The sequence below is a fragment of the Curcuma longa genome, chromosome 11, assembly GCF_044706935.1.
Source record: "Curcuma longa cultivar G26 ecotype Majalengka, Jawa Barat chromosome 11, ITB_CL_G26_1.1, whole genome shotgun sequence".
In the NCBI taxonomy this organism is placed as follows: domain Eukaryota; kingdom Viridiplantae; phylum Streptophyta; class Magnoliopsida; order Zingiberales; family Zingiberaceae; genus Curcuma; species Curcuma longa.
Window position 1 is genome coordinate 6861658 of NC_133871.1, and position 24875 is coordinate 6886532.

Here is a 24875-nt window from a genome sequence, read left to right on the forward strand (position 1 = left end):
AGGCCAAACTGTTTATGGCCGCCACCCATCTTGCTTCATTTTTATTTTTTTGAAATGCAAGGCTAAATTTTAATCCTCTTTCTTCTCATTAAAAATCATATCAGAACAGATATCTTTAATTTTTCGTAAAAAAATAATAATAATTTAGATCATTCCCTTTCATGTTGAAAATTTTAAAATCCTTCAGAAGAATGGTACGTACCGCATATGAACCTGTATGCGATATACGTGCTGTGTCCCAGCCAACTCCACAAATAAATAAACTTCCAAGCGCTTTTATTTTCCCTGTTTGGTTGTTGGCGAATCTCGACCGCCGACCGCGGCCCCATCGCCCCGCCGGTTCCATATCCGCCGTCGATTTCTCTCGCAGGGAGGGCCTGCTGCGTCGCCCTCACGGCCCCACGCACTCTGGAGGTGGACCCCACTCCGCGCTCGATCGATCGAACGCCCGAGAGACAAAAGTTTGAGGCGGAGAAGGATTGGCGAGCGAGGTCCAGCCATGGATGCTCTCGAGCGCCACTGCATCAGGGGCTTCTTCGTCGACGCCAGGTTCGCCACCAAGCTCGCCGCTCCACCGTCCAGGGGCAGGAGGAGCTCCATTTGGGTTCCTTTACCCACGCAAGAGCTCGGCGGCGCCTTCTCTGTCATCCTACGGAGGCCGCCGATCATCCTGCCGATCTCTTCCTCTTCTTCTTCTTCTTCTTCCTCTACTTCTTTGTCCTTCGCCGCAGCATCGTCTGAGGTACTCGACTCCTTCGCCTTTTTCTTCTTTTTGTTCGGTGGTACTTTTGGGCATCATTGCCTTCTTGCCGATTCTCGTCTTCTAGAGGATGCAGTACATTACTTGGTTTGTAATTGAAAGCTTGATTTGAAGTCGTTGCATTCTCACAGGTGCAAGCGGATGCCCCAGTTGAGACGACAAGTAAGCGGGCCTTGTTCTTCTTCTTAGTTTATGAAGTCAACAACCTACCTGTGATAATCGTTGTTTGTCAGATTCATCCAAGACCGTGCGCGTAAGGTTTGTTCTACAGAAGGAATGCTTCTTCGGCCAGCAATTCTTCATCGTCGGCGATGATCCGACGTTTGGGCTGTGGGATCCTGCAAATGCGATTCCTTTGGAGTGGTCTACCGGCCATGTATGGACAGCTGAGCTGGTGAGACGCGACGAGACGAGGAAATGGAGATTTGCATCACGAATCAATATGCAATGCTTTGCATTTTACTCAAATTCCATTTGTGTATCAGGATGTTCCTGCCGAGAAGACGATCCAGTTCAAGTTCATACTCAAAGGTCTGTCAGGAGATATCAGTTGGCAGCCTGGTCCTGATAGATCTTTGCAAACATGGGAAACCACCAAGACCATTGTCATTTCTGAAGACTGGGACAATGCTGGGTGCCAAAAGGTTACTGAGGAACATCGAGGAGGAGTCCACATTGTAGCCGACGAACCACAGTCCCCTGAGCTCAATTTTGGTGGTAACAATGGTGCAGTAGAGGAACAGACTCCAGTGCCTGACTCGGCACCAATTCCTGCATCTGGAAGCGCCGTAGATCCCTCACAGGAAACAATGGCGGCCAACGTTCTCGATGCGCCGTCCGAATCTGTCGAGGCTGAGCACGACGACTCGTCGCAGGTAAAGATTTCGACATGATGCTGCATTTCCTGTCTCCCTGAAGTCAAACAGATCTATGTGCCCTGTTCTTTGCAAATAAAATGTTCATGGATCAAATAATAAAAAAATTATCAAATACTATGAAGAATGAATGGGAAACATAATTGTTCGTCTCTTGCACCATTGAAGAATTATCAAACACTTTGTTAACTTCACAAATCTGTTTCCATATGTTGCATGGTTATGGATCAGTTCTCTGGGGAAGCAGATGAATCCGAGGGGCGAATCAGAAACCAAATTCAAGAAGAGGCTGTTGTGCCTTTTGAACAACCAAACGGCAACGAATCCGAGGAAGTGAAGAATATTGATGGGGCAATGAGTGGAGATGAAGATCTTCCTAAAGAAGCTGACCTTAAGTCCATGGCCGGCATCATGCAGAATGACATACAATGGGGTGGCAGAGCCATAAAACAGTTCCTCACGAGTCTGGGAATTATTTCATCCTGATAGAAATTTCATAATGGCATTGTGTAACTTGTTATTTCATGTGTAATTGAGAAGCTTTTGGTATTGCCAACTAAATAGAAGCAGCAAAGATTTATTTTAACCATTCTCGAACAAGCTTCTTCCTTTCATATCCATCAATACAGAATCGAAAAGAGTCTATCATACTCAGTCTTACCGACGAGGTTATTTTCGAAACTTGAACCTGTGACCTCCAAATCATACAACAACAACAATTGAACGATATAATTTATTTAAAACTTTATTCTAAAACAATAAAGAGAAGGATTGACAAAGGTGAGAAAGGTTAGGGTTTGCTCAACTTAAAAAACACAGTTGCTTTCACCAAGTCACTTTAAAATCCACCGTTGTGAAGAGAGTTTAGCGATGCTTATTACTCCTTGTAAAGGTTTGCTCGATTGGTTGTATAAAAGAGGGATTTAGTAGATTGTTAGAGGTAGAACACCAAACACATTGAAGGTCATGAGAATAGGAGCAAGTATCTAGTTCACTTTATATCTTGGTGTTAGTATTATTTATTTCCACTATAATTATCACTTTGATATCTAATATTTATATTTTATTTATCCACTTCCCCCTCCTCTAATCCGGCAATTACTAATTCTACACTAAATTCTTAATTAATCTAGAAATAATTTTAAACATTAATTATTATTTTCAACTCTTATAAAATTATTTCTCCTTCTAAATAATTCTTACTTTCTATAATTAATTTTAATTTTTATAATTTAGTAAACAAAATCAATTTCAATTTGTTTTTCTCAACTTTAATTGAACTAATTAACCATTTTATTAATTACTTAGAATAATTATCTCTTAATCATATAAATAATGATTAATCAAGATAATTAACTCATAGATATCCACTTAATCTATACTATAAGAATTTAATGTCATTTTAAAAATTTCTTAATTAGCTTTCTAGTACACAGATTGTTCAAATAATCTTTGATCAAATTGGCTAGTGATATATGTTCCATTTTAAAGTTCTATGTTGATTGCTCAATCCTCTTCTCATAGTGAATCTGTATCGTTACTAATATCTCACTTATATACTCATTTAGATATTTATTGTAGTGAGATCATCTACTATCATTATAGTGTACCACAAAGTTGATATTCTCTTAAATCAGGATATATATTCCATCATCTATAATTGTTTATATATATTAGTGTTATTAGAACCTTTTATTACAATCTATAATTTCATTACTAACATGCATGCAATCTAATTGTTTAAGACATCATCACTTGCAGCTGACACAAATATAATATTTCCAAAAGACTTGCCGCATGTTTAGTATTAACAATCTTCCTCCACCTTTTTAAAATGGTGGTTTTCCAAGGCTTCAATTTCTTAACCACTTCAGTAATCTAGTTATTCCAGTAGGTTTTGTATATAGCCTGGTAATGCCCAATTGAAAGTCAAGATGAATAACATTAGCAACCAAAACTACGTATCAATTTAGATCCCTTCCCTCATGCTTGCAATATAACAAAGAGAGTTTTGAATGGTACAAACCAAAGAAGCTATCTTCGAATTCTTCACTTTCTCCTCATCTTGAATTTGCTCAAAGTATGACCTGCATATTGAGCCAACAACATTTAAATTGAAAGTTCTATGTGAATAGCAATAGACTTATGCTCTATAATTGTCCCCTTCAGTTACAAAAGACATGAAACTTAAGTGACATGACATGCAGGAATGGTGATCAATATTTTTGAACTTCTTAGGATACTATCGAATATAAGTTTACTAATGCTGAAAACTAATGGCTGCTCAAGTTGAGTGCATCCCATTTTGAACGATGATGTGTTCTTCCTGGAAATTTAAGCACTACAATGATCTCAATTTGTTGCATGACCCAGCTCCAAATAATTGATTGCAAAAACAAAATTAAATTTTGCTGTCAAATCCACCTCAGATGGGTTCTTGAAGAGTCCTGCGATCTCTTTTGGTTTCAGAGATGTGGCTACTGGGATTATCATTTTTTTTTTGAAGAGTCCTGCGATCTCATTTGGTTTCAGCACTTATTCTGATGTTAAAGCTAAATTGAATTGTACCATCTAAGCAATCTTCTTCGCACTAATGCAGTAAACACGAGCTCCAGCGTCATACACAGTCAGACCAGCATCTTCACAACCCTTGAAAAAATGTTTCTCTTCTCCCCCAAGCCTGCGCCTCCAACTCATGAGAAAAAATGGCCACAGCAATTTAACTTCTTTTCCTGGCAATCAACAAGGCACATTATGATCGGTGCAAACAAGAGTCAGCTACCATGGAGGAACTTTCTGTTACCTGATATGGACAAAACTGTACCATCTGATACGTTTTCCATGGGTTTGTAGTTGTTCAAGAGAAAGCATAGGGTTCTTATCAAATTAGGATACTGTTTCACATCTGCAAGCAGAGAACGGGTGTGACTGGGGAATTTCCAGGCATAGATTATGCAATTAGGGAGGAAATCATACATAACAAGATATCACTGGCAATAATCATGTCCCAGTCTGGTTCAGATGTAGGAAACTTGTCACCCCATGTATCTGAGGCACTCAAAGAGAGCAGAATCATTATAAAAATAAGTTATGTACCTTCGGAAAAAAATTGGAACACTTAAGAGACCACCCTGTTTTATCATCTACGCATTTATAACCATCATCAGCAACATTGGCCTGGTCCATTCCACAAAAGCACTTACAATGCACTGAGTCAGAGTTTATAGCAGTTTAAATAAAACTTATTATCTAGTTAATTAACATGTGAGAAGTTTAATAGAAGCAGAAAATTTTCAAACAAAAAATCATACTGAAAAGTTACAACAACAACCAAGCCAAGAGAATTATGTTTAATATCATCGAACCATAATTTTCTTATTTGCTTGGCATGTTAGAAAAGTTACAACAACAACCAAGTCTTTATCCCTCTAAGTAAAGAGGGCTATAAGGATTCTCCTATAGCATTGGGCTTCATCCCCTATTATATTTTCGTCTATATTTAAATGAATTTTATTTTATTTTATCATTGCTAATGAAGTCTTCTTTGTTCTCCCAGTTCCTCTATTAATATGCACATTTTTCATAATTTCACATCACCTAATTAAGACATTTATTAGACATTTAAATAGGTGCCCATACCATCTTGAACGTGTCTTTTAGAGTTTTTCCTCAATCGGCGCAATCCTGACTTTCTCTCTAATACTCTTAATTCTTATCCTCATATGCTCATACATCTATCTTAACTTCCTTATCTTTGTGACTCTCATCTTTTGCTTGTGTGCTCACTCGTTTTATGGTCTAATATTCATCTTCATATAATATAACAAGTCTAAACATCATTTTATAATTTTTCTTTAAACTCGAGGGTACCTTACAATCACAAAGGATACCTGACACCCTCCTCCATTTCCACAATCATGCTTGTATCCTATATAAAAAATCTTTATCAACCCCTCTATCCTTTTGCAAAAACAAACCTAGATACTTAAAACTCTCATTTATAAGTAACTCAACATCTCCTACCTTAAGAATTGTCAAGCTACGTCTACTAAAGGGCAGCCAGGTGCACGAAGCTCCCGCCATGCGCGGTCCGGGGAAAGGATCCATTGTACGCAGCCTTACCTTGCCTTTGGCAAGAGGCTGTTTCCAGGATTTGAACCCGTGACCTCTAGGTCACATGGCAGCAACCTTACCGTTGCGCCAAGGCTCCCCTTCAAGCTACGTCTACTATTATTAAATTTAAATTTCATATATTTTATTTTTACTAAGTCTAAAAGCTTTTACTTCTAGCGTTTTCCATCAAAATTTGAGCTTTTTGAGTAAACAAGTAACGAAATATGACAACATTCAATCTGCCTCATAAGCACCCACACTTCCTCTAACAAATCTTAGCCATTTACTTCTTATGAGATTGTTAGCAAATATTTTAATTCCAATGGTGCCAACATGAGGTTTTCATCAGGTTTCTGGGTTGACAGAAAGAGACATCAATTTGTTACATATTTAAGGGATCTAGTGAGAATTTCATTTTAGTTTGTGTATTAATTTGGTTATTCATTAGAAGCTTGGATATTATTTATATAATTTTCTCTAAAATATTATCTATTCCCCTTTTATAGTAATTAAATTGTTAACTTAATTCTCACAAACAATTCAAAGTTCATGATGAACTTTGGTGGAAAGGTTATTGCCACTAGTTATTAATGACGAGCAGACTCAATCATCATAACTTCTGGAACCACAAAAAACAGTGTGCAACTTATCTAGATAATTAACACCTAACTGCAAATGACCTTTTTCTCCATGCCAAAAATATAATTATCTATAGCGATTTTAATTTGGGAGAAGAGAAGAGTAAGGAAGGAAAGATAACTTTTCAAGAGAAACAACAATAGCATGGAACATTACTAGATCATGAGAAAATATATTCGTCTAAAGGTAGGAATATGTGTAACAAGATGATTCTTTCAACTAAAAATTTAGGAGAATGCAATCTGGCTTGATAAATTTCAATTAGTCTGTTGTGTAATGTTCTAAGTCTAATACTTTGTTATATTCAAGTATATTTTTTAGAACTCAAATGTCCTAATAAAAGATGAAACTGAATATTGTAATGGTCCAATTGTCATTTAACCACGGTAAAAAGTATCTCTTAAACTTTTTACAATAGTATCCAATTCAGGTATGGATTCATGTGTCTAACACAATCGTTTTCAAATATTTTTTGCACGCTATCAATGGAACTTTTGGTGTTCAACTTGGTGAGTTCTAGAATGTCTGAATGGGTATAGAGGGCTAGATGAAGAGTCAAAATATCAAAAGTCATAAGCAACATTTGCACTTCTATATTGCATGAACTCAATTATCCATCACGAGATAGATTTAGATGTTCATTATCTTGTTTTCTATAGGTTTTTATTCTTGATCAATAGGAATATCAATGTTGAACTGGTGTCAAGTGTTCAACATAGGTACAAAGAAGTAGATGAAGTGTTTGAGTAACATAGTTGCACTGTAGTCTTACTCATTCAAATGTGTTTTTCTGCACCATGTCCAATAAGTTTGTTATTTCACATGTTGAAACCATGTATATAATGGAATAACATATGAAGCATAACATAGAAATATACTACATTTCAAAATGTAGTATTATCTGATAGAAATGCATGAAGAAACTATTTTGCATTGAACGCTTGTGAACTATGTTGCTTTAGCCTATTGTAGAATCATGAACTAAATAATAATTGGAACTTACGCCTGATATGTGGCAGTGCAGGCAGCCCATTAGTTCTGCAGTTATAAGCTATATTTCCTTCAATTTCTGTGTCATCAAAATCTGAGGTTGTGATGTCTACTCCAAATGACCTCCGCAAGAAGATGGCTAAAGCTCCAGTCCCACTTCAAATTACAAATTCAGAAAAATTAAAATTAGCTATAGACAAAGTCATGAAGAATAAGACATCAAAACTCATGAAAATCAGACTGGGACAAGCAGTTGTCAGCAGAATCCAATCTGGAAAACTCCACTAAGGTACTGCAATTATAACAGCCACCAAAACATCAAAAAAATCCAATCTTCAACCTCACTAACTGATCTTGGAATTGGAGTATAATTTCATCAGTTAACACTGAATGATTTAGAAAAATTATAGTACTAGAGGCATTAGATTAATACTGTTATTGGTGTAATGGGTTAATGTTGCATTAGTAATTCTAGATTTAGAAATGTATGGTTATTCTATATACACTTATCAATATTTAGCTCATTAATGAATGCAATACAATATTTTCCTATTTCAGATTCTATATGGTTCAAAGCCACACTTTAAGGTATATAGTTTTCCAAAGAAGTATAACCCGAAGGTGAGGTTGCCACCAGTCTCCCCTCATCCACTTCTCTACTCAAGTAGCAATTGCTTAATGTTGCCCTCATGCACTCACATGCTTCTCCAAGCTTCAATTCTCAGGGCTCAAGCGACCCACACCTTGCTACTCGCTTGACCCTTCACATGAATAGCCCTGCTTTGATAAGGACACAACGCTGCACTCAGCAAGGATGCCTTCATGCATCCAATTCCATGAAATGAGCAATGCATAGAGTGGCTGCAGATGAAACATTCTTTTACATCACCTTCCACCACACTACAACTAAGCCACCTCATCTCTATCACTAATCTGTGAGTTTTAGCAAATTCCTTCCTTGGTAGCACCATTTTTCTTCCTTATTCTAGTGCCAGTGTAGTTTTGCCTCCAATAACCACATCACAGAAATCAAATTGCCTACCGTATCAAATCTTTGGAGCAATTTTTCCTACTTAGATATTGCTAGGAGAACCCAACAGACTGAAGCTTCATCTATTTGAGTTTTATGGATTCGAATCTTCAATTTCTCATCTTCTGCTCAAATCAGATTTTCCAATTTCTTCAAAGCAACCTCTTCTTTCTATCCCACAAAATCTTCTTGCTTGTTCATCAATTTTTACCTCTTCTTTCCAACTACGTTTGTCTCTTCATTTTGACCTTTATGTTTGCATGTTGTTGATGTGCCGCATCAATCAAGATTGAATATTTTGCTTCTCTCCTTTCTTCTATTGTGTGCTAATAAATGTGTCACAGCCACAGAAAAGGTCGCCTAGTGCCTCATCTCAATTTTATTTTGCTTGCATGTTACATATGCACCTCCTAAAAGCTAATGAATATTTCAAGAAAGAAAATGTCTTGTTCTTATTTTACTATGTCTAACAAAGGGTTGAGTTGTGCTATCTATCACCTATAACAACCTAAACAAAGGAAATATCTTTTTCTCATTACGCTGCATTCTGCAAATGGTAGGGTTATCTGTCTATCTACCTCTCTATCGATCAATCTATTTATCTTGAACTCAGTCTATTTAGAAGGGCACTAAGAAATTAGTTCTTGAGAGTATCTCTCTTCATCTTAGTTTTAGTTTATCTTTTCTCTCTTTACCTCTCTTACCAATGTGCTGGATGGTTTAAGGTCAAAGAGACCATCTCCATTAACTACATAAGTGAAGACGTGAAGGATGACATGAGGAGCCGAGGGTTCAGAGCATTCAAGGGACTTAGCTTGACCAAAAAAAAAAAAAAGACTTCAATGCTTGGAGAAAGTACACAAGAGATGTGAGTAGAGTGACCTGTATAAAAGGGATGAGAGTAGATGGCAACTTAGGTGACTCGACTATATATGTAGTCGAAGTCAGGATAACTAGTGGACTGGTGTTGGGATTTAGTTGATTGGTGGCTGAGAAAACCACACCCTAAGTGTTTCAGGGTTTTGGTGAATACTCCAAAGTTGGTGAATACTCTGAATCCAGCAAAACGACATGATTTGTGAAGAAGGCTATAAAAGGAGTTCGAGGGACTATGAGAAGTATAATCAATCAAGTGCAAACACGCCCACACTCTTTTTCTTTTGTGTTCCATTATTAAAGTTTTCTTTCTTATATATTGTATTTGCTAATCCATAAAAGGTTTCTCTATGCCAGTGCTATTAGGAAGGAGAAAATATAGAGATTCTCGAGAGTGATCCACCTAACGGATTATAGGTCGTAGAATAAGAGCTTGGGGTTAATAAACCATGTAAAAACGTTGGAGTATTCTGGTTTGCATTTATCTTTTATGTTCTTATAATTTATGTTGCATATATTTGTATTGTAGAACACTAACAACATGAAGTGGTATTCACCACCCTCTACTATGTAGATCACAACATCCACTCGATCCAACATAGATTTCTACATGTTCTACATCTCGTTAAAAAAAAAAAAAAAAAAAAAGGTCAGCCCGGTGCACGAAGCTCCCGCCATGCGGGACATCTCGTTATTGTGAAAAAATTACAAATATGAAAATAAGTTTGATTCAATTTAAATTAAATAGGAACCCCTAGTTAAAGAATGCTTTGGATTCACATTACCAACTACGGAGTTGGAAGTCACCTTGATCCACAGTAAAACTAGCAAAAACAAAAGTGACCTTTTCTTCATGCAAAAATTTACAAACATAACCTGCATGATTATGGATCTAAGTGAGGTACTTCTACAATATGGAACATAAAATAAATAAATAAATTCATAATCATATCATAGATGCAAATTAGGAATGGTCACTGACATCAGTAAATGTATGCTCTAAGTAATTTCTACAATTAGAATAACTACCCATCATAAATATCTAAGATTAACAAAAGAACAGGCAGTCAAAAGTCAAAACTACAACTATGGTTCTATATAATATTCAATCCCTATCTTCACCTACATGAGGATGCTCAATGTTGATTCATAATAGAAAAGTTCACAGAAAAAGGGAATAATTCAATCTTACACAATCACAACATTTCCATATACAAGTTTTTTGTATGCTTGAGAAGGGTTGTTCCATACCTCCCTATTTCCAAAATTCGTGTTCCATGTAAAAGAGATTGATTTTCGACTAACCAATTGCTAAATGCAAATGTCCCAGGCCATAATAAATTGGCATTTAACTGATGAAATGAAAATTCTCGAATAATAAGATCCTGCATGTAATAAACAAATCATGAAACAAAAAGTTAACATAGATGATTTTTTAAAATAACCATATGGTAAAACACAACACTTAATAACTCTAGAAAAATTAATCCGACAAAAGAAAATATCTGCAATACAAAGATGAACAAGTAGACATGATAGTAGTCTTCAAAGATTACCAGCATACTTCCTCTGAGATACAAATATGTCTTCTTCAGAGGCAACTTCCACTCCATGGAAATAACATGGCTTCCACAAATTTTTAGTAACAAACTTGACTTATGAACATCTTTCTTTTTACTTATGCTATATCTTGCACATTATTTTCTATTAAGAGAATGTTGTCAACATAAGGTGCAAACTGTTTAGGAAGCTCTATGTAGAATGAATATTGAGTGGATCTCTTTTGCAGATAATTACTTTCAAATATTTTTTTTTCTTTTCCACTTTATTTTTCTCTAATCTTTAGAACAAATCATCGTTGTGAATATTCCTGTATATATTTTATTGATTTAAACATTTTTCATTAAAAAATGGTCATATGAGAGACAATAGATATTATAATCACAATTAAGGACATAAACGACCATAGTTTAGGGTCAGATAAGATGCACATCTAGCTCTAAAACCATAGTTTACTCATACTCTACTTGACAACTATCTAATGGTAGAAGCAATAAACTAAGAAGGAATTGAGAAAAGATACACATACCAATTCATATTCAAGGGGAAGAATATCTTGACATTAGAAAACTTGAAAATGATAAGCATAATTTTTGTTCATGCAAACTTTCAAAGGATTATATCGTGTTACTTAGAGCTAGGTAAAGAGTTAGAATGGAACAAAAGACAGTAAAATAGCTGCAAGTTTACCACATAATTTGTCAATTTGAAGAGGAAATGATAACTGTCTTAATATAACATTGGTCCTTGTCACAATTCTATATTCTCTATTTCCAACCAATACTTGCCAAAACCTTTTTACACTGAATTCCCCAAAATCAACAGGCGCTTCATTATGAATAATAGAACAATGCATGGATGGAACACGACCATGTGGGTTTGGAATGTCCATCATGAGTAATGTTTAGTTTCTCTTTCTCGCTCAAATAACAGAAATCCTCAGAAAATTGGAGAGTAAATTTGTAACTGAAAGGTGTGTGGTGTTCCATTAGTGAACTAATTACAAATTCTAAGGAAACGCGAACCAAAACCGCCATTCTAAAACTGAGTGCGAAAGACAAAAATTGCAAATTGAAGCAGTTTCAAGAGAATAGGATATTTTATTCGTTAGCTCAAAGGCAAACAAGAGGCGAGAGTTATTACCGTTCCGGGAAAGGAATGAATTCTCTCGACATGAATGTCCTGCTGGTCAGGGCTCTCTTTCCCTTCTGCAGCTGCTGGGAAAGACAAAAGCAGACAGACGATGGATCTCAAAATGGAAATGAAAACAAGGTCAACAAAAAGAGAACTTGAAGAAAATTTACCATGGCGCGCTTCATCGTCGTCGTCGTCGTCGTGAAAGAGAGCTGCGGGGGAGAAGAGGGCGACGTCCATCAAACCACGCCCGCCGCCTCGCAAAACCCTTAGAAAAAAAGGTCAAAAATAATAAATATAAAAGGAAAAAAAATAAGTCCCAATTTTTTATCTCTACAAATATTTCACTTTCATCTTTATGTTTTTGTTTTTGTTTTTTTATTTTTTTCTCTGATTTACATCCTTCTCCTTTTCCAAGTTTTTTTTTCTTCATTTTTTTTATATTTGAGTTGTTGACTTGTTGTCCATCACTTAGCTAGAGCACTTTTCTACCTCCTAGACGTTTCTAGAAATTCCAAAACAAATAGATGTGACCATGTTTTAAGTTTTTTTATTTGCTTTTTTTTAAGTTTTGAATTATGTTTTAAAAAATTAATACAATTTTAATTTTCTTAAAGGAGTCCCAATAGTCGTGTGTGTATATATTATATTATATTGCATGTGGTGAGCATTTAATTTAATTTTTTAAATTTTTATTTTTATTTTATTAAATCTAAATATTACATCCTAAATTATAAACTATTATATTATAAATTTTTTTAAAAAATTAAAAAATATATATGTAATATGTGCTCATGAAATATATATAGCATAAGATGTATGACATAACTATCCTTCAATATTATTTTTAATATTATCTTGTCTATAGGAATTATAAAATCTTAGTTGTTATATAGTTATAGCAGTGACATTTCTACAATTGCTATAATTAAGTTGTCCTCATATAATTTCATAGCTGTACAACTATGTCATAGCTATTATAATATAAAAAATAATCTTAAATAATAAGCTAAATTATTGTAAAATAAAAATTAAAGATAACTTATCATAATTTATTTTTGTAAAAAAAAATTCTAAACTCCTAAAAGTCATGCTATGAAAAGAAAAATCAGTCGTTAAAAATATGGATTTTAGCTCGAACTGATTTTTTTATAAAAAAAATAAGTCGTTAAAGATACCTTTCTTCTTTTTTAAGTAAATTGACCATTAATGAAGTTCAAATTATGATACGGATCTTAGAATTTTTTTAATAAAACTAAGTGTGTGGTTCATAGATGCCAACGTTGCCACGCCCGGCGACTGCCTTCTCTGTTCTGAAAAAAAAATTATAAAATCCGTCATTTTAGTGATCTCATACGATCGGTCCCATGATCATTTGTGAGGACCTATACGATCGCTCCCACGATCATTTGTGAAGACCGATTGACTCCCATGATCATTTATGAGGACCCATACGATCGGCTCCACGACCATTTATGAAGAGGTAAATCAGAAAATTACAATTGGTCACGATGCAAGAAAGTATTGTCTGACTTCGCCAAAATTTAAACTTTTATCCTCTTCTACAACTCTATTACATCATAACTAATTCAGCTAGGTTGTGGGAACAACTGCCGTGACTCAACCCGGTCGATTAAAGAAGAATCACCGTCACGTGGTCCGGACGTGACCCATGACCGAGCAGGTAGCGGCAGAGCCGTCTGGTGCAGCGGCCAGTCAAAATTCCAACACACGCACACACGTATATATGCGTACATCGCCACTTTCTTCCCTAATTCTTCACCAAACCTTCTCCTCTCCTCTCCTCCTCCCACCTTCCCCATATATATCGATCCACTGGCACTGGTCACCGCCACCTCGATCGAGCTGCTGCGCCTGAGGTTTCATCATGGTCATTCCCGCTGCAACCGCCGGTGACGGCGCCGGCACGCTCCAGAAGACGCTTCAGGCGGTGGTGCAAAGCGTGCAGTGGACCTACAGCCTCTTCTGGCACCTCTGCCCTCAGCAAGGGTACGTACCTCTTCTCGTTTTCTTCGATCGGTCAATTGTGTAGGCACGAGGAGGATTGATTAATTAATTAATCATTGTGAGGGAGGGCTGCAGGGTTTTGGTGTGGGGGGACGGGTACTACAACGGGGGGATCAAGACGAGGAAGACGGTGCAGCCGATGGAGGTCAGCACGGAGGAGGCGGCCCTGCAGCGGAGCCAGCAGCTCCGGGAGCTCTACGAGTCGCTGTCGACGGGGGAGACCAACTTACCGACGCGCCGGCCCTGCGCTGCTCTCTCGCCGGAGGACCTCACCGAGGCCGAGTGGTTCTACCTCATGTGCATCTCCTTCTCCTTCCCGCCGGCTGTCGGGTATGCATGCATGCTTCATGCTTCATGCTTCATGCTCAATCTTAATCCATCAAAAATGTAGGAGAGTTGCGTTCTTCTTCAAACTCCACAATATTAATGGATAAACACGATTTAAACTCTCCTGAAATTTAATGCTTCCATATGCCACAACTCTCCCTTCCTGAATGCTCGCATTCAATGAGAGGCCTGCCATGGAAGACGATCGAAATTACTGCAACACATACCAATACTTTTTTATTTCTCTAGGCTCCCTGGAAAGGCATTTGCCCAGCAACGATACGTTTGGTTATCAAGAGCGAATGAGGCCGACAGCAAAGTATTTTCGAGAGCTATTCTGGCAAAGGTATCTGTTTTAATTAGAAAAAAGATTGATTTAATTACTTAAATACTAATCCTCTTCTTCTTCTTCTTAATCCGCATCGATCCGTGCGTGTTTCGATCTCGATGCATGCTGCAGAGCGCTCAAATTCAGGTACCTGTGCTTAATTATTCAATCTTTTCGTATTCGATGGTGGTTTTTTTTTCCTGAAATGTTTGCTTTCGCATTGTTACAGACAGTCGTGTGCATTCCTCTCGTCGATGGAGTTCTTGAACTGGGCAATGTGGAAAAGGTCGGTGTGGTGTGCGTAATCCAAGGCAGAGTTTTCGTTTAATTTCATACTAGTTCAAATTTGCAAGTCTGGAAAAAAAAAATAAGGAGAAGAATGATTGAACAGGTCGAGGAAGACGCGGCGTTGATACAGCACGCAAGGAGATTCTTCGGCGACTATCTTGACACGCACACTAAGCCCGCTCTCTCAGAGCACTCCACTTCTAATCTACTTTTTCAACAGCCGGCGGCGATCGTGCATCATCAAATGAGCATTGACTTTCATGGTCAGCACGAAGATGACGCTGATCGCGGTCACAACGATGCCAATTACGACGACGAGGAGGAGGAGGAGGAGGAGGAGGACGACGACGACGGCGATGAGGAGGATGGCGACGACGTAGAGGGAAGCAACTGCAGGTCAGATGGTCAAGGAATAAGATCGAACAGTGATGTCGTCGTCGACGTCTCCGATAATCTGATGGCCGTGGAGGAGGTAGTGAATGAAGTTACAACGAGCGAGCTGATGCAGGTCGAGATGCCGGAGGAGATGCAGGTGGGCTCGGCCAGCGATTGCTCCAACGGATCACAATCGAAAGTCCAAATGCAGGACGATCACTTGTACAGAAACTTGCATTTCCTGCTCGAAGATCTTGGTAATTAATTAATGGAATCGATCGGTATATATATCTATCCATGTGTTATTCCTTTAGCCAGATCATGATGGCAAATGTTCATGTGACATGCAGGAACTCAGCTCCAAGATTTCTCCCCGGAGGACGCTCACTACTCGGAGACGGTCTCCAGCATCCTCCGGCACAACCTGAAGAGGTGGGTGGACGTCGCCTCCTTCGGCTACTTGATTCATTCTGCGCACAAGTCTGCGTTCCTCAAATGGAGCCACAAAAGAAACCAGTACTGCAACAGCCATCACTCCTCCCAGCAGAAGACCTCGCAGTGGCTGGTGAAGCGTGCTTTGCTGAACATCCGGGAACTGCACTGCAAATTCAGTGACGGAGAGGGAGGAAACAGGATGACGCACAAGGGGACGACGACGACGACGACGACGACGGCGCAAGAGGAAGCTGGTAGCGCCAATCATGTGCTGGCTGAACGCAGAAGGAGGGAGAAGCTCAACGAGAGGTTCATGATCCTTCGTTCATTGGTTCCATTCGTCACCAAGGTACGTACGTATACGAATCTTCTACTTCAGTTTTCCCATTTTACAGTTTCAATCTTTGCCTCTCCTTTTAGTTTGTTTTTTTTCTGTTATTCTCCGAATGTCACATTGCAGTACCTAGCGACAGTGATAAGAACCTGCCACCAAAATGGCTTAGAAAGTAGCCATAAATGGCTTAGAAAGTAGCCATAAATTTATCAACAAATAACTTGTCACCAAAACTAAGGACGGACACAAGATACTGAAGTCATATTCTCAAACCCCATTATTGTTAATGGGGAACACCTTCAACCACTTCGCTCCACAATTTAGGGAGATAAATCAGATACTGAACGATCCTCTAATGGGAGGATTTTTTACTTGTGGTAGCCGCGACTCGAATCCTTATCCTTTGATACAAGTTTACTATTTAAATACCAACTCATCTATATCTTAGACAACATCTACAATGATTTATTGCTAGACATGGTGATCTCCTATTAGGAACTAGATGGCTAGGCTTGAAAGTGAAGCATAATCAATATCTCCATGGTGATAAATAAAACCTCTAGAACCAATGGGGGCATCTTAGCAAGGTCACAACACACATGAGAAGATAAGGAAGTAACAAATAAAATAACCTCATGTCTCCACGCTTTTAGTCCATAATTTTTTATGATCTTTTAGATAGATCGTTGAATCCCTTTTTTCTCTTTTCAATAAAATATTATAAGTGAAGAAACCTGTTACAAGATCGTAGTAGTCGATGCTTAACAAATGAATAGCAACAATAGGATAGCTTAATTACTATTTATCTTGCTCTCTAGACCCCTTTATAAAGCTTTCTCTACGAATTGCTTCATCAACACAATCTTATTTGTCGGCTGCAAATTGAGATTCAAACTCTTGCTCTTTTCTGTAACTCTGCTCCGTCATAATCAACTCAGCTATATCCTAATGAGATTTATAAGTGAAAAAGGGATCAAAATAGTGGGATTCACAGGTATATAATTAAGTGTGTCATAGAAATATTTGTCCCACAGTATTAATCAGTGGAATTCACAGGCATGTTATATATATTTTCATAAAGTCCAGGGATTCTTGATTTGATTGAGCCCCAAAGTTTCCAATCAGTTTCTTTTTCCCAAAGGTGTCTTTAGACTCTTTACGGCCGTAGCCTTCTCACAAGGTCGAACATGGAGGCTCTCAGGCAGCGTCGGTCGGCCGATGCCTACAGGTGAAATCGTAGCCCGAAGACAACACAAACACTAATCTCGTCTTCAACTGGATCGACGGCTCGCTAGGTCTAGGGCATGGTCCAGCCGGCGGCAGTCGACGAGCTAAGTGATTGCCGGCCGGTCTGTGGTGACGACTGCGGCGTCAGAAGATCGCAGCTTGTGGCAGCGGCGGAAGCGGCTAGAGATAGATTTGGCTGGAAGTAGAGCAGATTGGGCGTCGACGGCTAGAGATGTCATAGATCTCAGCATCCGAATGATAGTGGCGGTGGCGGCTAGAGTAGACCGGCCAACGGTTGATCGATTAGTCCTTGTCCTTGAGGAAGGGACGCCGGAATCGCACGGAGACGAGGCTGGAACTGCTGGAGGAGGGGACAGTGGAGCACCAATTGAGGTGGATCGGGAGCAGAAGATATCCGTTTACCCTAATGCCCTGTTTACCCCGAGACCAACGAAGGAAAGGAAAGGGATAGATTGCGTTTCACGGACATATTGATGATTGAGTTCAACACTTATGAAAAGCATCACCATTTACATTCTTGAATCTTCTTGAGTCGACTAACACGGACATAGTTCATGGTTGTAGATGGATAAAGCATCGATCTTAGGCGACACCATCGAGTACGTGAAGCAACTAAGAAAGCACATTCAAGAACTTGAGGCCAAGAACAAACAGATCGAAAGCTGTTGGAGGCTAAACCGCACAAAGCAGCAGCAGCAACAACAAAGCACCCGCAAGAAGGGGAAGCCAAGTGCCGGCGGCAACCAAGAGCTATCAGACAACAACAGGCTCGGTGCATTCGAGAAACGAAAGCTATCTGTTGTGGATCCCCCGAACAACAGAGTGCTGCTGAATCCCCCCAAGACGAGCGAAGCAGCCGCGAGTGTGTGCGTGTCCATGGTAGAATCTGAAGTTATCTTGGAGTTACAATGCAGCTTCAGAGATGGACTGCTGTTGACGATTCTGCAGACCCTGCTAGAGCTTGGCCTGGAGGTTACTTCCATTCATTACTCCTCCGCTGATGGAGTCTCCAATGTGGAGTTGCATTCACAGGTACGTACACTGATTATCATGGCAAATTATTCTTCACTTGGTTTATTGCTACTGTATCTTCAAGTTGCTTCCATGCCAAAACAATAAAAAAACAGAAACAGAAACAAAATTTGAGAGAACATCCAGACAAAAAGAGAGCTTGATTCTCTAGAAAACCTTTATAATTGGTGGAACTAAGAGAGGCGAATTAAACAAAAAGAGCCTCTTTCTTACCTGAAGTTTGATTTCGCTCACCATACATCATTGGAAAATTTTCTTCTAGCAAGGCATTCACCAAGAAGAGCAAAAGGGCAAGGCATTCAAGGGTCCTTTGAAAAGTAATCTACCTCACTTGAGAAACATGAAGAAATCTGTTGATGCAAAAGATGATAGTGAAAATTAGAACCATCTATAATTAACAATACTCACATAAGTCTGTTTTCAATGCTTATTATCTTGACTTATTCTAGTTTCTTTTATTTATTTTTTTCAGATGAAAGAAGTACAAGGAAAGAGAGCTGGAATTGATGATGTAAGAAAGGCCATTCACCAAATTATTGTTTAAGAATCAATTAACTTTGCTATAGTACACTTGTACTTGGCATTGCCCACCATGCTAATGCTTTATGGCAGAGAAAGAGTATACAGACTTGTTAATTCCCCAAATATGACAGTGCTCTTGAGAAAGAAAGAGGACATGAGGCAAGCAAACACAAATAAGTTTACAAGACTACAATAATGTGCCATCTATGCTGAGAATATTTGCCTAGATTTTTTTAGAAAATCATTGCAAATAACACTTGACTACAACATGATAACATGTATACAAATCTATGGGAGATTTTAGTACCCATATGTTGGATTATCCTAGTCACTCTCTTAATTGGTTGATAGTAGTATTTCTTTTATGTTCATTTAAGGTTTCATGTCTGTTTTTGTTCTCCAGCCACTTGAGGTGATGGATCTTGTGTGTTTGATATTTGTTGGAACTTCAAGCTTTTGGTTAATTTTCTATTTGAGCATAAAATTTCAAGTTAGACAGTTAAATTAAACACAAATTAAACTCAGGAATAAAATGGTACTCTTGTATATATGTTGGTCAAGCAAACATTGTGATATGCGATCATCTGATGATCCTTTAGAGTTTAGTAATTTTAAATGTGATGGGACTAGATGTCTGAGTTAGGGGGGAGGGTTAGTGATTGTAAACATGCAAGTTCGACTCTGTCTACTCATCTCTTAAGGTTGCAAAACAATTAGCATAGTAGAAATGAAAATATTAAAGCAATCACACTTATCAATGCTAACAAATTTGTTTAATGTGATTCGATATGTGACCTATGATATGTCGGTGGATCACACCTAAAGAGAATACAAAGAAGAGGAAAACTCTAAGAATTAATACAAGAGTCAACTTTATTTTGCTAACGTTAGATGACTTCACTCTTTTTTTTATAGCCTTCAAATTCAGTAAACTTGCAACCCAATAATAGATTGATTTATCACCATCAGTCGATTAATCCTCACAATCGATCATTGTCATATAGTAATGACTCTTTTCTACTTTCTTTTTCAGTAAAAGGTAGAGTCCGCCATCCCAGCGACCTCACATGGTCGATCTCACAACTATTTGTGAGGAGGTAAATCGAGAAGCTGCAGTTGACCATGACGGAGGAGGGCATTGTCTCAGTTTCGTCGAGATTCGACCTTTGCCCACTTCAACAAGTCTACTCCATCGTAACCAACTCAACTATGCCCCGAGGGTACTCTTTCATACTTCCCACATTAGCAAGTAGTTGGTTAGTCACTTATCATCAATCAACCATGTCATCAATTGACTAACCATATATTGACTCAATTACAAGCAGAATCATTCTCTTTGTTATCTCTTTAAACTCAATCGACCGCCCGAGTTGATTGTTCCTCCATTCAATTAAAATTCAAAAAATTGATTGCTCCAAGTCACAAATCCAAATTACCACAAATTCGGAGTTTGATATATTAATTGACTCCTAAACAAGTCAACTTGATCAAGCTGTATAACTAGAATCCATTTGTGATATTGAATTCCTAGACATTAGTCGATTGTTGTCCACCAACAGTCAATTGTTAACTTTGACTATGATCAATTTTAAGATTGAATCTACTTCTATTGAGTAGTACTTTTGTCTCCACGGATATATGTCATTTAATACTTAATTCACCTGCGTCTTACCATTTACGGCTTAATTAACTTCACCTTTAGACATCTATTGTCAGGGCATATACCCCTCAAATACACTCAAGCCCTTGACTCCTTTACATGTCATCTTTCATGCCTCTTACCTACATATATAGTCCACCTCTATCAGTTGTCATCTTCATTGGCTCGATACTTAGCTTCTTGTTTTGCCACCTCTCGGTCTGTTTCATTCAACCTTCTTCAATCTCAATGGATTTCAAGTCATAGAGCTATATCAACCTAGTTACGCTAGGTCATCGTCCTAGAGCTGCTTTGGCACCACTCAATGATCCTCATATCTTACAGTTCTTTGGATGCCCCATATCATCCTTCACCAATCTCATCGGGCCTCCAAACTAAAACACAAAAGTAGCTTAGTTAAACGGTTGGATGAAACTTGAATGAAAGTCTTAATTAGTTTTAGCTACAAATTAAGACTATACGGAATGGAGCTTTGGATGTTGAGTAAGAGCACTTTCAGTAATAATATTCATGGGCTAAACTTGATCCCATATTTATAACCATGCATCAACTCTCATTAAATTAGTCAAATCCCACTTTAATCACTTAATTGAATTAAAGCTAGCTTCATGTGAGCCTTTTACATAACAATGGTTACTTCAATCAACTCAATCCACAATATATCATTTGATTGAATCAGTGTAAGCAATCTAATTAATTATCATAATCTTTAGTCAATTGATTGCCCGATCAATCAATATGATCATCATTATTGAATCCATCCCAACTGTGATCCGATCAACTTAATTACGAATAAAAATATTTGAATTCACATTTGGATCATCTCTTTAATTTTACCTATCCATCATCTTTTAATTTAGAGTAAATTAAACGGACTGAAAGAGCCAAGACAGAAGATATGTACACCTCTGTTGCATGTGGCCCTACTCATCACCGTGCAGTGTTCCTTGTGAATCCTCCTCGTTCTGTACATGTTTAATTCTCAAACTCCAGACGTCTCAGAATCCCAAAACCCATTTGTGTTAGTGATCATAACTGATCATATATAACAAATATTTAAGTTTGCACAGTAATTGATTAAGTTCATATCACATCCACCTCCTACTCAAACAACTATATATATGTATGAAACTTGATCGATCGTTAAGGTGCACTCATATATACGCCATGCAGTAGCCAGCCAGTATCATGCATGTGCCTACTGCCTACATGACCGAGCAAGCATTAGGGTTATCGTCACTGTAGCGAGCTCGATCCTCGTCGCTGATGATGTGGGTGTGCGTGGAGTCTTGGTAGTAGCCGTGCATGCTCGAGTCACCGTAGCCATGCCTCCAGTAGTTGTAAGACTCCGGATCGACGTTGAAGATGAGATGGTGAGGCGCCGGCGTCGTCTGATGCAGCCGGTAGTACTCCTCCGTGTAGATGCACTTGTCGGGCTCCGCCGAAAAGGGATACGGCCACAGCACCGCCCTCCTCCCCGTCCGGCGGACCGCCTTCAGGACCTTCTTCTGCTCCACAGTTCCGGTGACGGTGACCTTCTGCCTCGCCATGTCGATCTCTACTCCATCCACGCCTGCAACGCATGCAAGTGATCAAGCTAAGTGACCATGGAGCTTACTTGCTTAATTCGGATTCTTGTTAATTACCTCTGAGCTTCGAGATCGCCTTCCGGATCTTGCTCTCGCACCCCGAACAGTCCATGTGCACGCACAGCTCGATGATCTGCTCAAGATCATGCAGTTTCTCAAGAGATCAAAATTACAGTTTTGAGTTTCCTCTTTTATATATATATATATATATAATATATAAAAGGAAAACAGAGTCCTGATTAATTGACGTACTAAACGCAGTGAAAAGGCTTACACTCATCTTAAGGAGATTTAACTGGCACCTTCTTCTTTACTATGAATTTCTATGTTACACTGGGGTTGAGGTGTTATATATAGGACAGTGAAGACTTCAAGGTGAAGGAACAGCACTGGGAATTAAGGAGAAGGAAAGGCAGGCAAAAAGGAGATTCCTCGCTGAGAAGCTACAAGAAGCCAAATCCAAGTGCAAATCTAACACTTATAATTGATCAGATGTTTGTTATATATAGCTCCTTCTAGCTAGTTTTACTTTACTGAGCAATGATTATCTAAAGGATATGCAGATTCGTGCAGTGGTTGAGGTGTTACATCTTGGGGCGATGAGCACGAATATTTTTGCTTTAGTTATAGATTCTCCAAATTAAAGATGGAGCTAGCTGTACGTTGAGGATATCCAACTGAGCTTTTCGATATATATATTTTCTGAAAATTTTTCATTATGTTATTTCTTTTCGAGTTAATTATGTTTTAGATTTACCTAGAATCCCTCCTATATTAATTTTTCTTTATTAGAAAATATATATGTTCAAACACTTGGTTTAATTTAATTTCGTGTGGATATTTCATGATTTTATAAAAATTTTCAAAAGAAATATATTTTAAAAAAACTAAAACAGAGACATGCATGATAATAGACAATTGAAGTGTAGTAATTACTTCAAAGAATTAATCATGGAATATCATACTATTCATGATTTTAATAGAAACATGAATTAATCAACCAATTCCATCAGTTGGGTTTCCTGCAGTTTATTCTGATCTCGCCTGCGCCGCCAGTCAAGGGGCTGATGCTGCCCATCTTCACCATCGCCGCCGCAAAGTCCCGGTCGAAGGCGTTGCCGTTGGTGCTGTAAAGCCTCACCAGCTCATCCGCCGGCCCGCCGTTGAACAGCTCCTGGTCGGAGTGCAGCAGCCCCCGCCGCGCCATCAGATCCCGGTAGTAGCTCACGTCGAACCGGTTCGGGCTCGTCGAGTCCAGAGGCGCCAGCCGGGCGTCGCCGCCCGCGGCCGGGCAGATCCTCCGGCGGAACATGGCGAACGCGGGGTCCACGTTGCTGTCGTTGTGGACGTGGCGCCGGAAGTTGCTGCACTTGGCCGCGCCGACTGTGTGGGCGCCGGAGAGCGCCGTGAGGTCACGCAGGCTGAGGCCCTTGGCGGCGAACCGCGCGACGAGGTCATCGATGCCGGCGGAGCCCGGGGGCAGGTTCGCGTTGGCCGCGGCCATGCTCGCCCACCTCGCGTCCCGCCGCCCGAGCGGCACCGTCCACGTCGGCCCTCCCAGCTGCGTTTCCCCTCCCCATTTAGTCCAATTAATCATTTAGCAGGCCGGAATTAATCAATTAAAATTACCAAATTGACGGCGTCGCGGGCGGCGAGCGCGAGGATGTCGGCGCAGGAGACGGTGGAGCGGCAGGTGGCCTCGACGCGGGCCTTGATCGCGTCGATGACTTCGTAGCCCCGGAGGGAGTTGGCGTTGCCTGCGGCGTTTTTCTCGCCGCCCATCGTCGGAGTGTCGTCGAGGAGGACGGAAGCATCACATCCCTGCGGCGACGAGAATTACGATACAATAAAAGAAACCATTTCAATTTAAATAAAATTATATATAAAATATTTTTATAAATATTTTAATTATGATGGAGTGATTTTAATTAAAATTTAAAAAATTATTTAATATAAAAACAAATTTATAACCAAATTAAATTGAAATGAATGAAAAAGTAGCAGTAGAAATATGATAATTGATAATATTTATTTTATTTTTTTTTTTTGTAAAAAAAAAAAGGCTTGAAGGAGAGAATCAAATTTGGGCTTACGTTGACAAAGCAGTCGTGAAAGAAGAGGCGGAGGATGGACGCGCCCATGCGAGGATCCCGCCCCACCGCCTGCGCCAACACCGACCGCACGACGCCCTGCAGCTTGGGGCAGCTCGTCGCGTAGAACTCCGGCCACAGCTGCGCGTCGGCGCCGGAGCCGGCCAGCAACAACACCATGGCGACGACGGCGAGCAAGCCATACCCAGCGCTGCAGAAGGCGGCCATCATTCAGGATTCTGATGCTATCTACACTGTCAGAGTAGTGACTGCGCATTCCTTTGTTATATACGTGACAGGAAGGGAGAACAATAATTTAAAACAAACAAACAAATAAATAAATATTGGAAGCAAATGACAAACTCAGAGGCGAGGGGGAAGAGGACAAAGGTGATAGGGTTTGGTGAATAAATGCACAGGTTGGAAGAGAACATGCGTACATGCATCATGGAGAGTTGGCGGCGACGGTGCATGCATGTCCTTGTGTGGCGTGGACAGCAAGGAGCTGTGTCGTTGCCTGGCTGCGTCGTCTCATATGGCATCTGTTTGCGCCGCCCCCGCAACACTGCTACAGGTCCACCATGCAAATGATCTCTCAGACCATGCAACTGCTTAGATTTCTTTTCCACACTGTTTTGTTGA

At 39.2% G+C, this 24875-nt stretch overlaps 5 protein-coding genes across 9 annotated transcripts; 2 read left to right on the forward strand and 3 right to left on the reverse strand.

Moving 5' to 3' along the window:
- Positions 1–345: 345 nt before the first annotated feature.
- LOC141841543 (uncharacterized) lies at positions 346–2200 on the forward strand. Its single transcript, XM_074729711.1, has 5 exons — positions 346–742; positions 892–922; positions 994–1154; positions 1246–1635; positions 1867–2200. The coding sequence occupies exons 1-5, from the start codon at positions 500–502 to the stop codon at positions 2119–2121; spliced, it is 1080 nt and encodes a 359-aa protein (XP_074585812.1). The 5' UTR covers positions 346–499; the 3' UTR covers positions 2122–2200.
- Positions 2201–3743: 1543 nt separating this feature from the next.
- On the reverse strand, positions 3744–12252 carry LOC141840652 (uncharacterized). Of its 4 annotated transcripts, none has more exons than XR_012602752.1 (8): positions 12148–12252; positions 11987–12060; positions 10535–10668; positions 7391–7533; positions 4612–4683; positions 4439–4540; positions 4060–4367; positions 3744–3961 (listed from the first exon to the last, which is right to left on the reverse strand). XR_012602752.1 is itself a non-coding variant. In XM_074728700.1 (7 exons), the coding sequence occupies exons 1-7, from the start codon at positions 12215–12217 to the stop codon at positions 4207–4209; spliced, it is 753 nt and encodes a 250-aa protein (XP_074584801.1). In that variant the 5' UTR covers positions 12218–12252; the 3' UTR covers positions 3744–4206. The 4 variants fall into 4 exon arrangements, 2 of the variants coding, with proteins under 2 accessions (XP_074584801.1, XP_074584800.1); XR_012602751.1 differs by having other exon boundaries at positions 3744–3976; XM_074728700.1 differs by having other exon boundaries at positions 3744–4367; positions 11987–12057.
- Positions 12253–13830: 1578 nt separating this feature from the next.
- On the forward strand, positions 13831–19254 carry LOC141840260 (basic helix-loop-helix protein A). The gene is made up of 9 exons (XM_074728192.1): positions 13831–13987; positions 14069–14335; positions 14582–14678; positions 14793–14807; positions 14890–14946; positions 15052–15580; positions 15674–16107; positions 17905–18372; positions 18845–19254. Exons 1-9 carry the CDS (start codon positions 13866–13868, stop codon positions 18914–18916), a joined length of 2061 nt encoding a protein of 686 aa, XP_074584293.1. The 5' UTR covers positions 13831–13865; the 3' UTR covers positions 18917–19254.
- A 2296-nt stretch (positions 19255–21550) lies between these two features.
- On the reverse strand, positions 21551–22497 carry LOC141841634 (heavy metal-associated isoprenylated plant protein 28-like). Its single transcript, XM_074729818.1, has 3 exons — positions 22418–22497; positions 22201–22276; positions 21551–22127 (listed from the first exon to the last, which is right to left on the reverse strand). The coding sequence occupies exons 1-3, from the start codon at positions 22421–22423 to the stop codon at positions 21760–21762; spliced, it is 450 nt and encodes a 149-aa protein (XP_074585919.1). The 5' UTR covers positions 22424–22497; the 3' UTR covers positions 21551–21759.
- A 582-nt stretch (positions 22498–23079) lies between these two features.
- On the reverse strand, positions 23080–24802 carry LOC141838707 (peroxidase P7-like). Of its 2 annotated transcripts, none has more exons than XM_074726264.1 (4): positions 24674–24802; positions 24237–24444; positions 23773–23964; positions 23080–23704 (listed from the first exon to the last, which is right to left on the reverse strand). In XM_074726264.1, the coding sequence occupies exons 2-4, from the start codon at positions 24411–24413 to the stop codon at positions 23153–23155; spliced, it is 921 nt and encodes a 306-aa protein (XP_074582365.1). In that variant the 5' UTR covers positions 24414–24444; positions 24674–24802; the 3' UTR covers positions 23080–23152. The 2 variants fall into 2 exon arrangements, with proteins under 2 accessions (XP_074582365.1, XP_074582364.1); XM_074726263.1 differs by having other exon boundaries at positions 24237–24502.
- Positions 24803–24875: the final 73 nt, after the last annotated feature.

Excerpts from the sequence above, each read along its gene's own strand:
- LOC141841543 (XM_074729711.1), top strand. The coding sequence starts at position 500 with ATGGATGCTCTCGAGCGCCACTGCATCAGGGGCTTCTTCGTCGACGCC. Across the intron at positions 1,155-1,245 it reads ATGTATGGACAGCTGAGCTG|GATGTTCCTGCCGAGAAGAC; the intron begins GTGAGACGCGAC and ends TTTGTGTATCAG. Across the intron at positions 1,636-1,866 it reads AGCACGACGACTCGTCGCAG|TTCTCTGGGGAAGCAGATGA; the intron begins GTAAAGATTTCG and ends GTTATGGATCAG.
- LOC141840652 (XM_074728699.1), bottom strand. The coding sequence starts at position 12,217 with ATGGACGTCGCCCTCTTCTCCCCCGCAGCTCTCTTTCACGACGACGAC. Across the intron at positions 10,669-11,986 it reads TTCATTCCTTTCCCGGAACG|GATCTTATTATTCGAGAATT; the intron begins GTAATAACTCTC and ends TATTACATGCAG. Across the intron at positions 7,534-10,534 it reads CGAATTTTGGAAATAGGGAG|TGGGACTGGAGCTTTAGCCA; the intron begins GTATGGAACAAC and ends TGTAATTTGAAG.
- LOC141840260 (XM_074728192.1), top strand. The coding sequence starts at position 13,866 with ATGGTCATTCCCGCTGCAACCGCCGGTGACGGCGCCGGCACGCTCCAG. Across the intron at positions 14,336-14,581 it reads TCCTTCCCGCCGGCTGTCGG|GCTCCCTGGAAAGGCATTTG; the intron begins GTATGCATGCAT and ends TTATTTCTCTAG. Across the intron at positions 14,947-15,051 it reads AACTGGGCAATGTGGAAAAG|GTCGAGGAAGACGCGGCGTT; the intron begins GTCGGTGTGGTG and ends ATGATTGAACAG.
- LOC141841634 (XM_074729818.1), bottom strand. Across the intron at positions 22,128-22,200 it reads GGCGATCTCGAAGCTCAGAG|GCGTGGATGGAGTAGAGATC; the intron begins GTAATTAACAAG and ends CATGCGTTGCAG.
- LOC141838707 (XM_074726263.1), bottom strand. The coding sequence starts at position 24,464 with ATGATGGCCGCCTTCTGCAGCGCTGGGTATGGCTTGCTCGCCGTCGTC. Across the intron at positions 23,965-24,236 it reads TTCACGACTGCTTTGTCAAC|GGATGTGATGCTTCCGTCCT; the intron begins GTAAGCCCAAAT and ends TCGTCGCCGCAG. Across the intron at positions 23,705-23,772 it reads CCCGCGACGCCGTCAATTTG|CTGGGAGGGCCGACGTGGAC; the intron begins GTAATTTTAATT and ends GGGGAAACGCAG.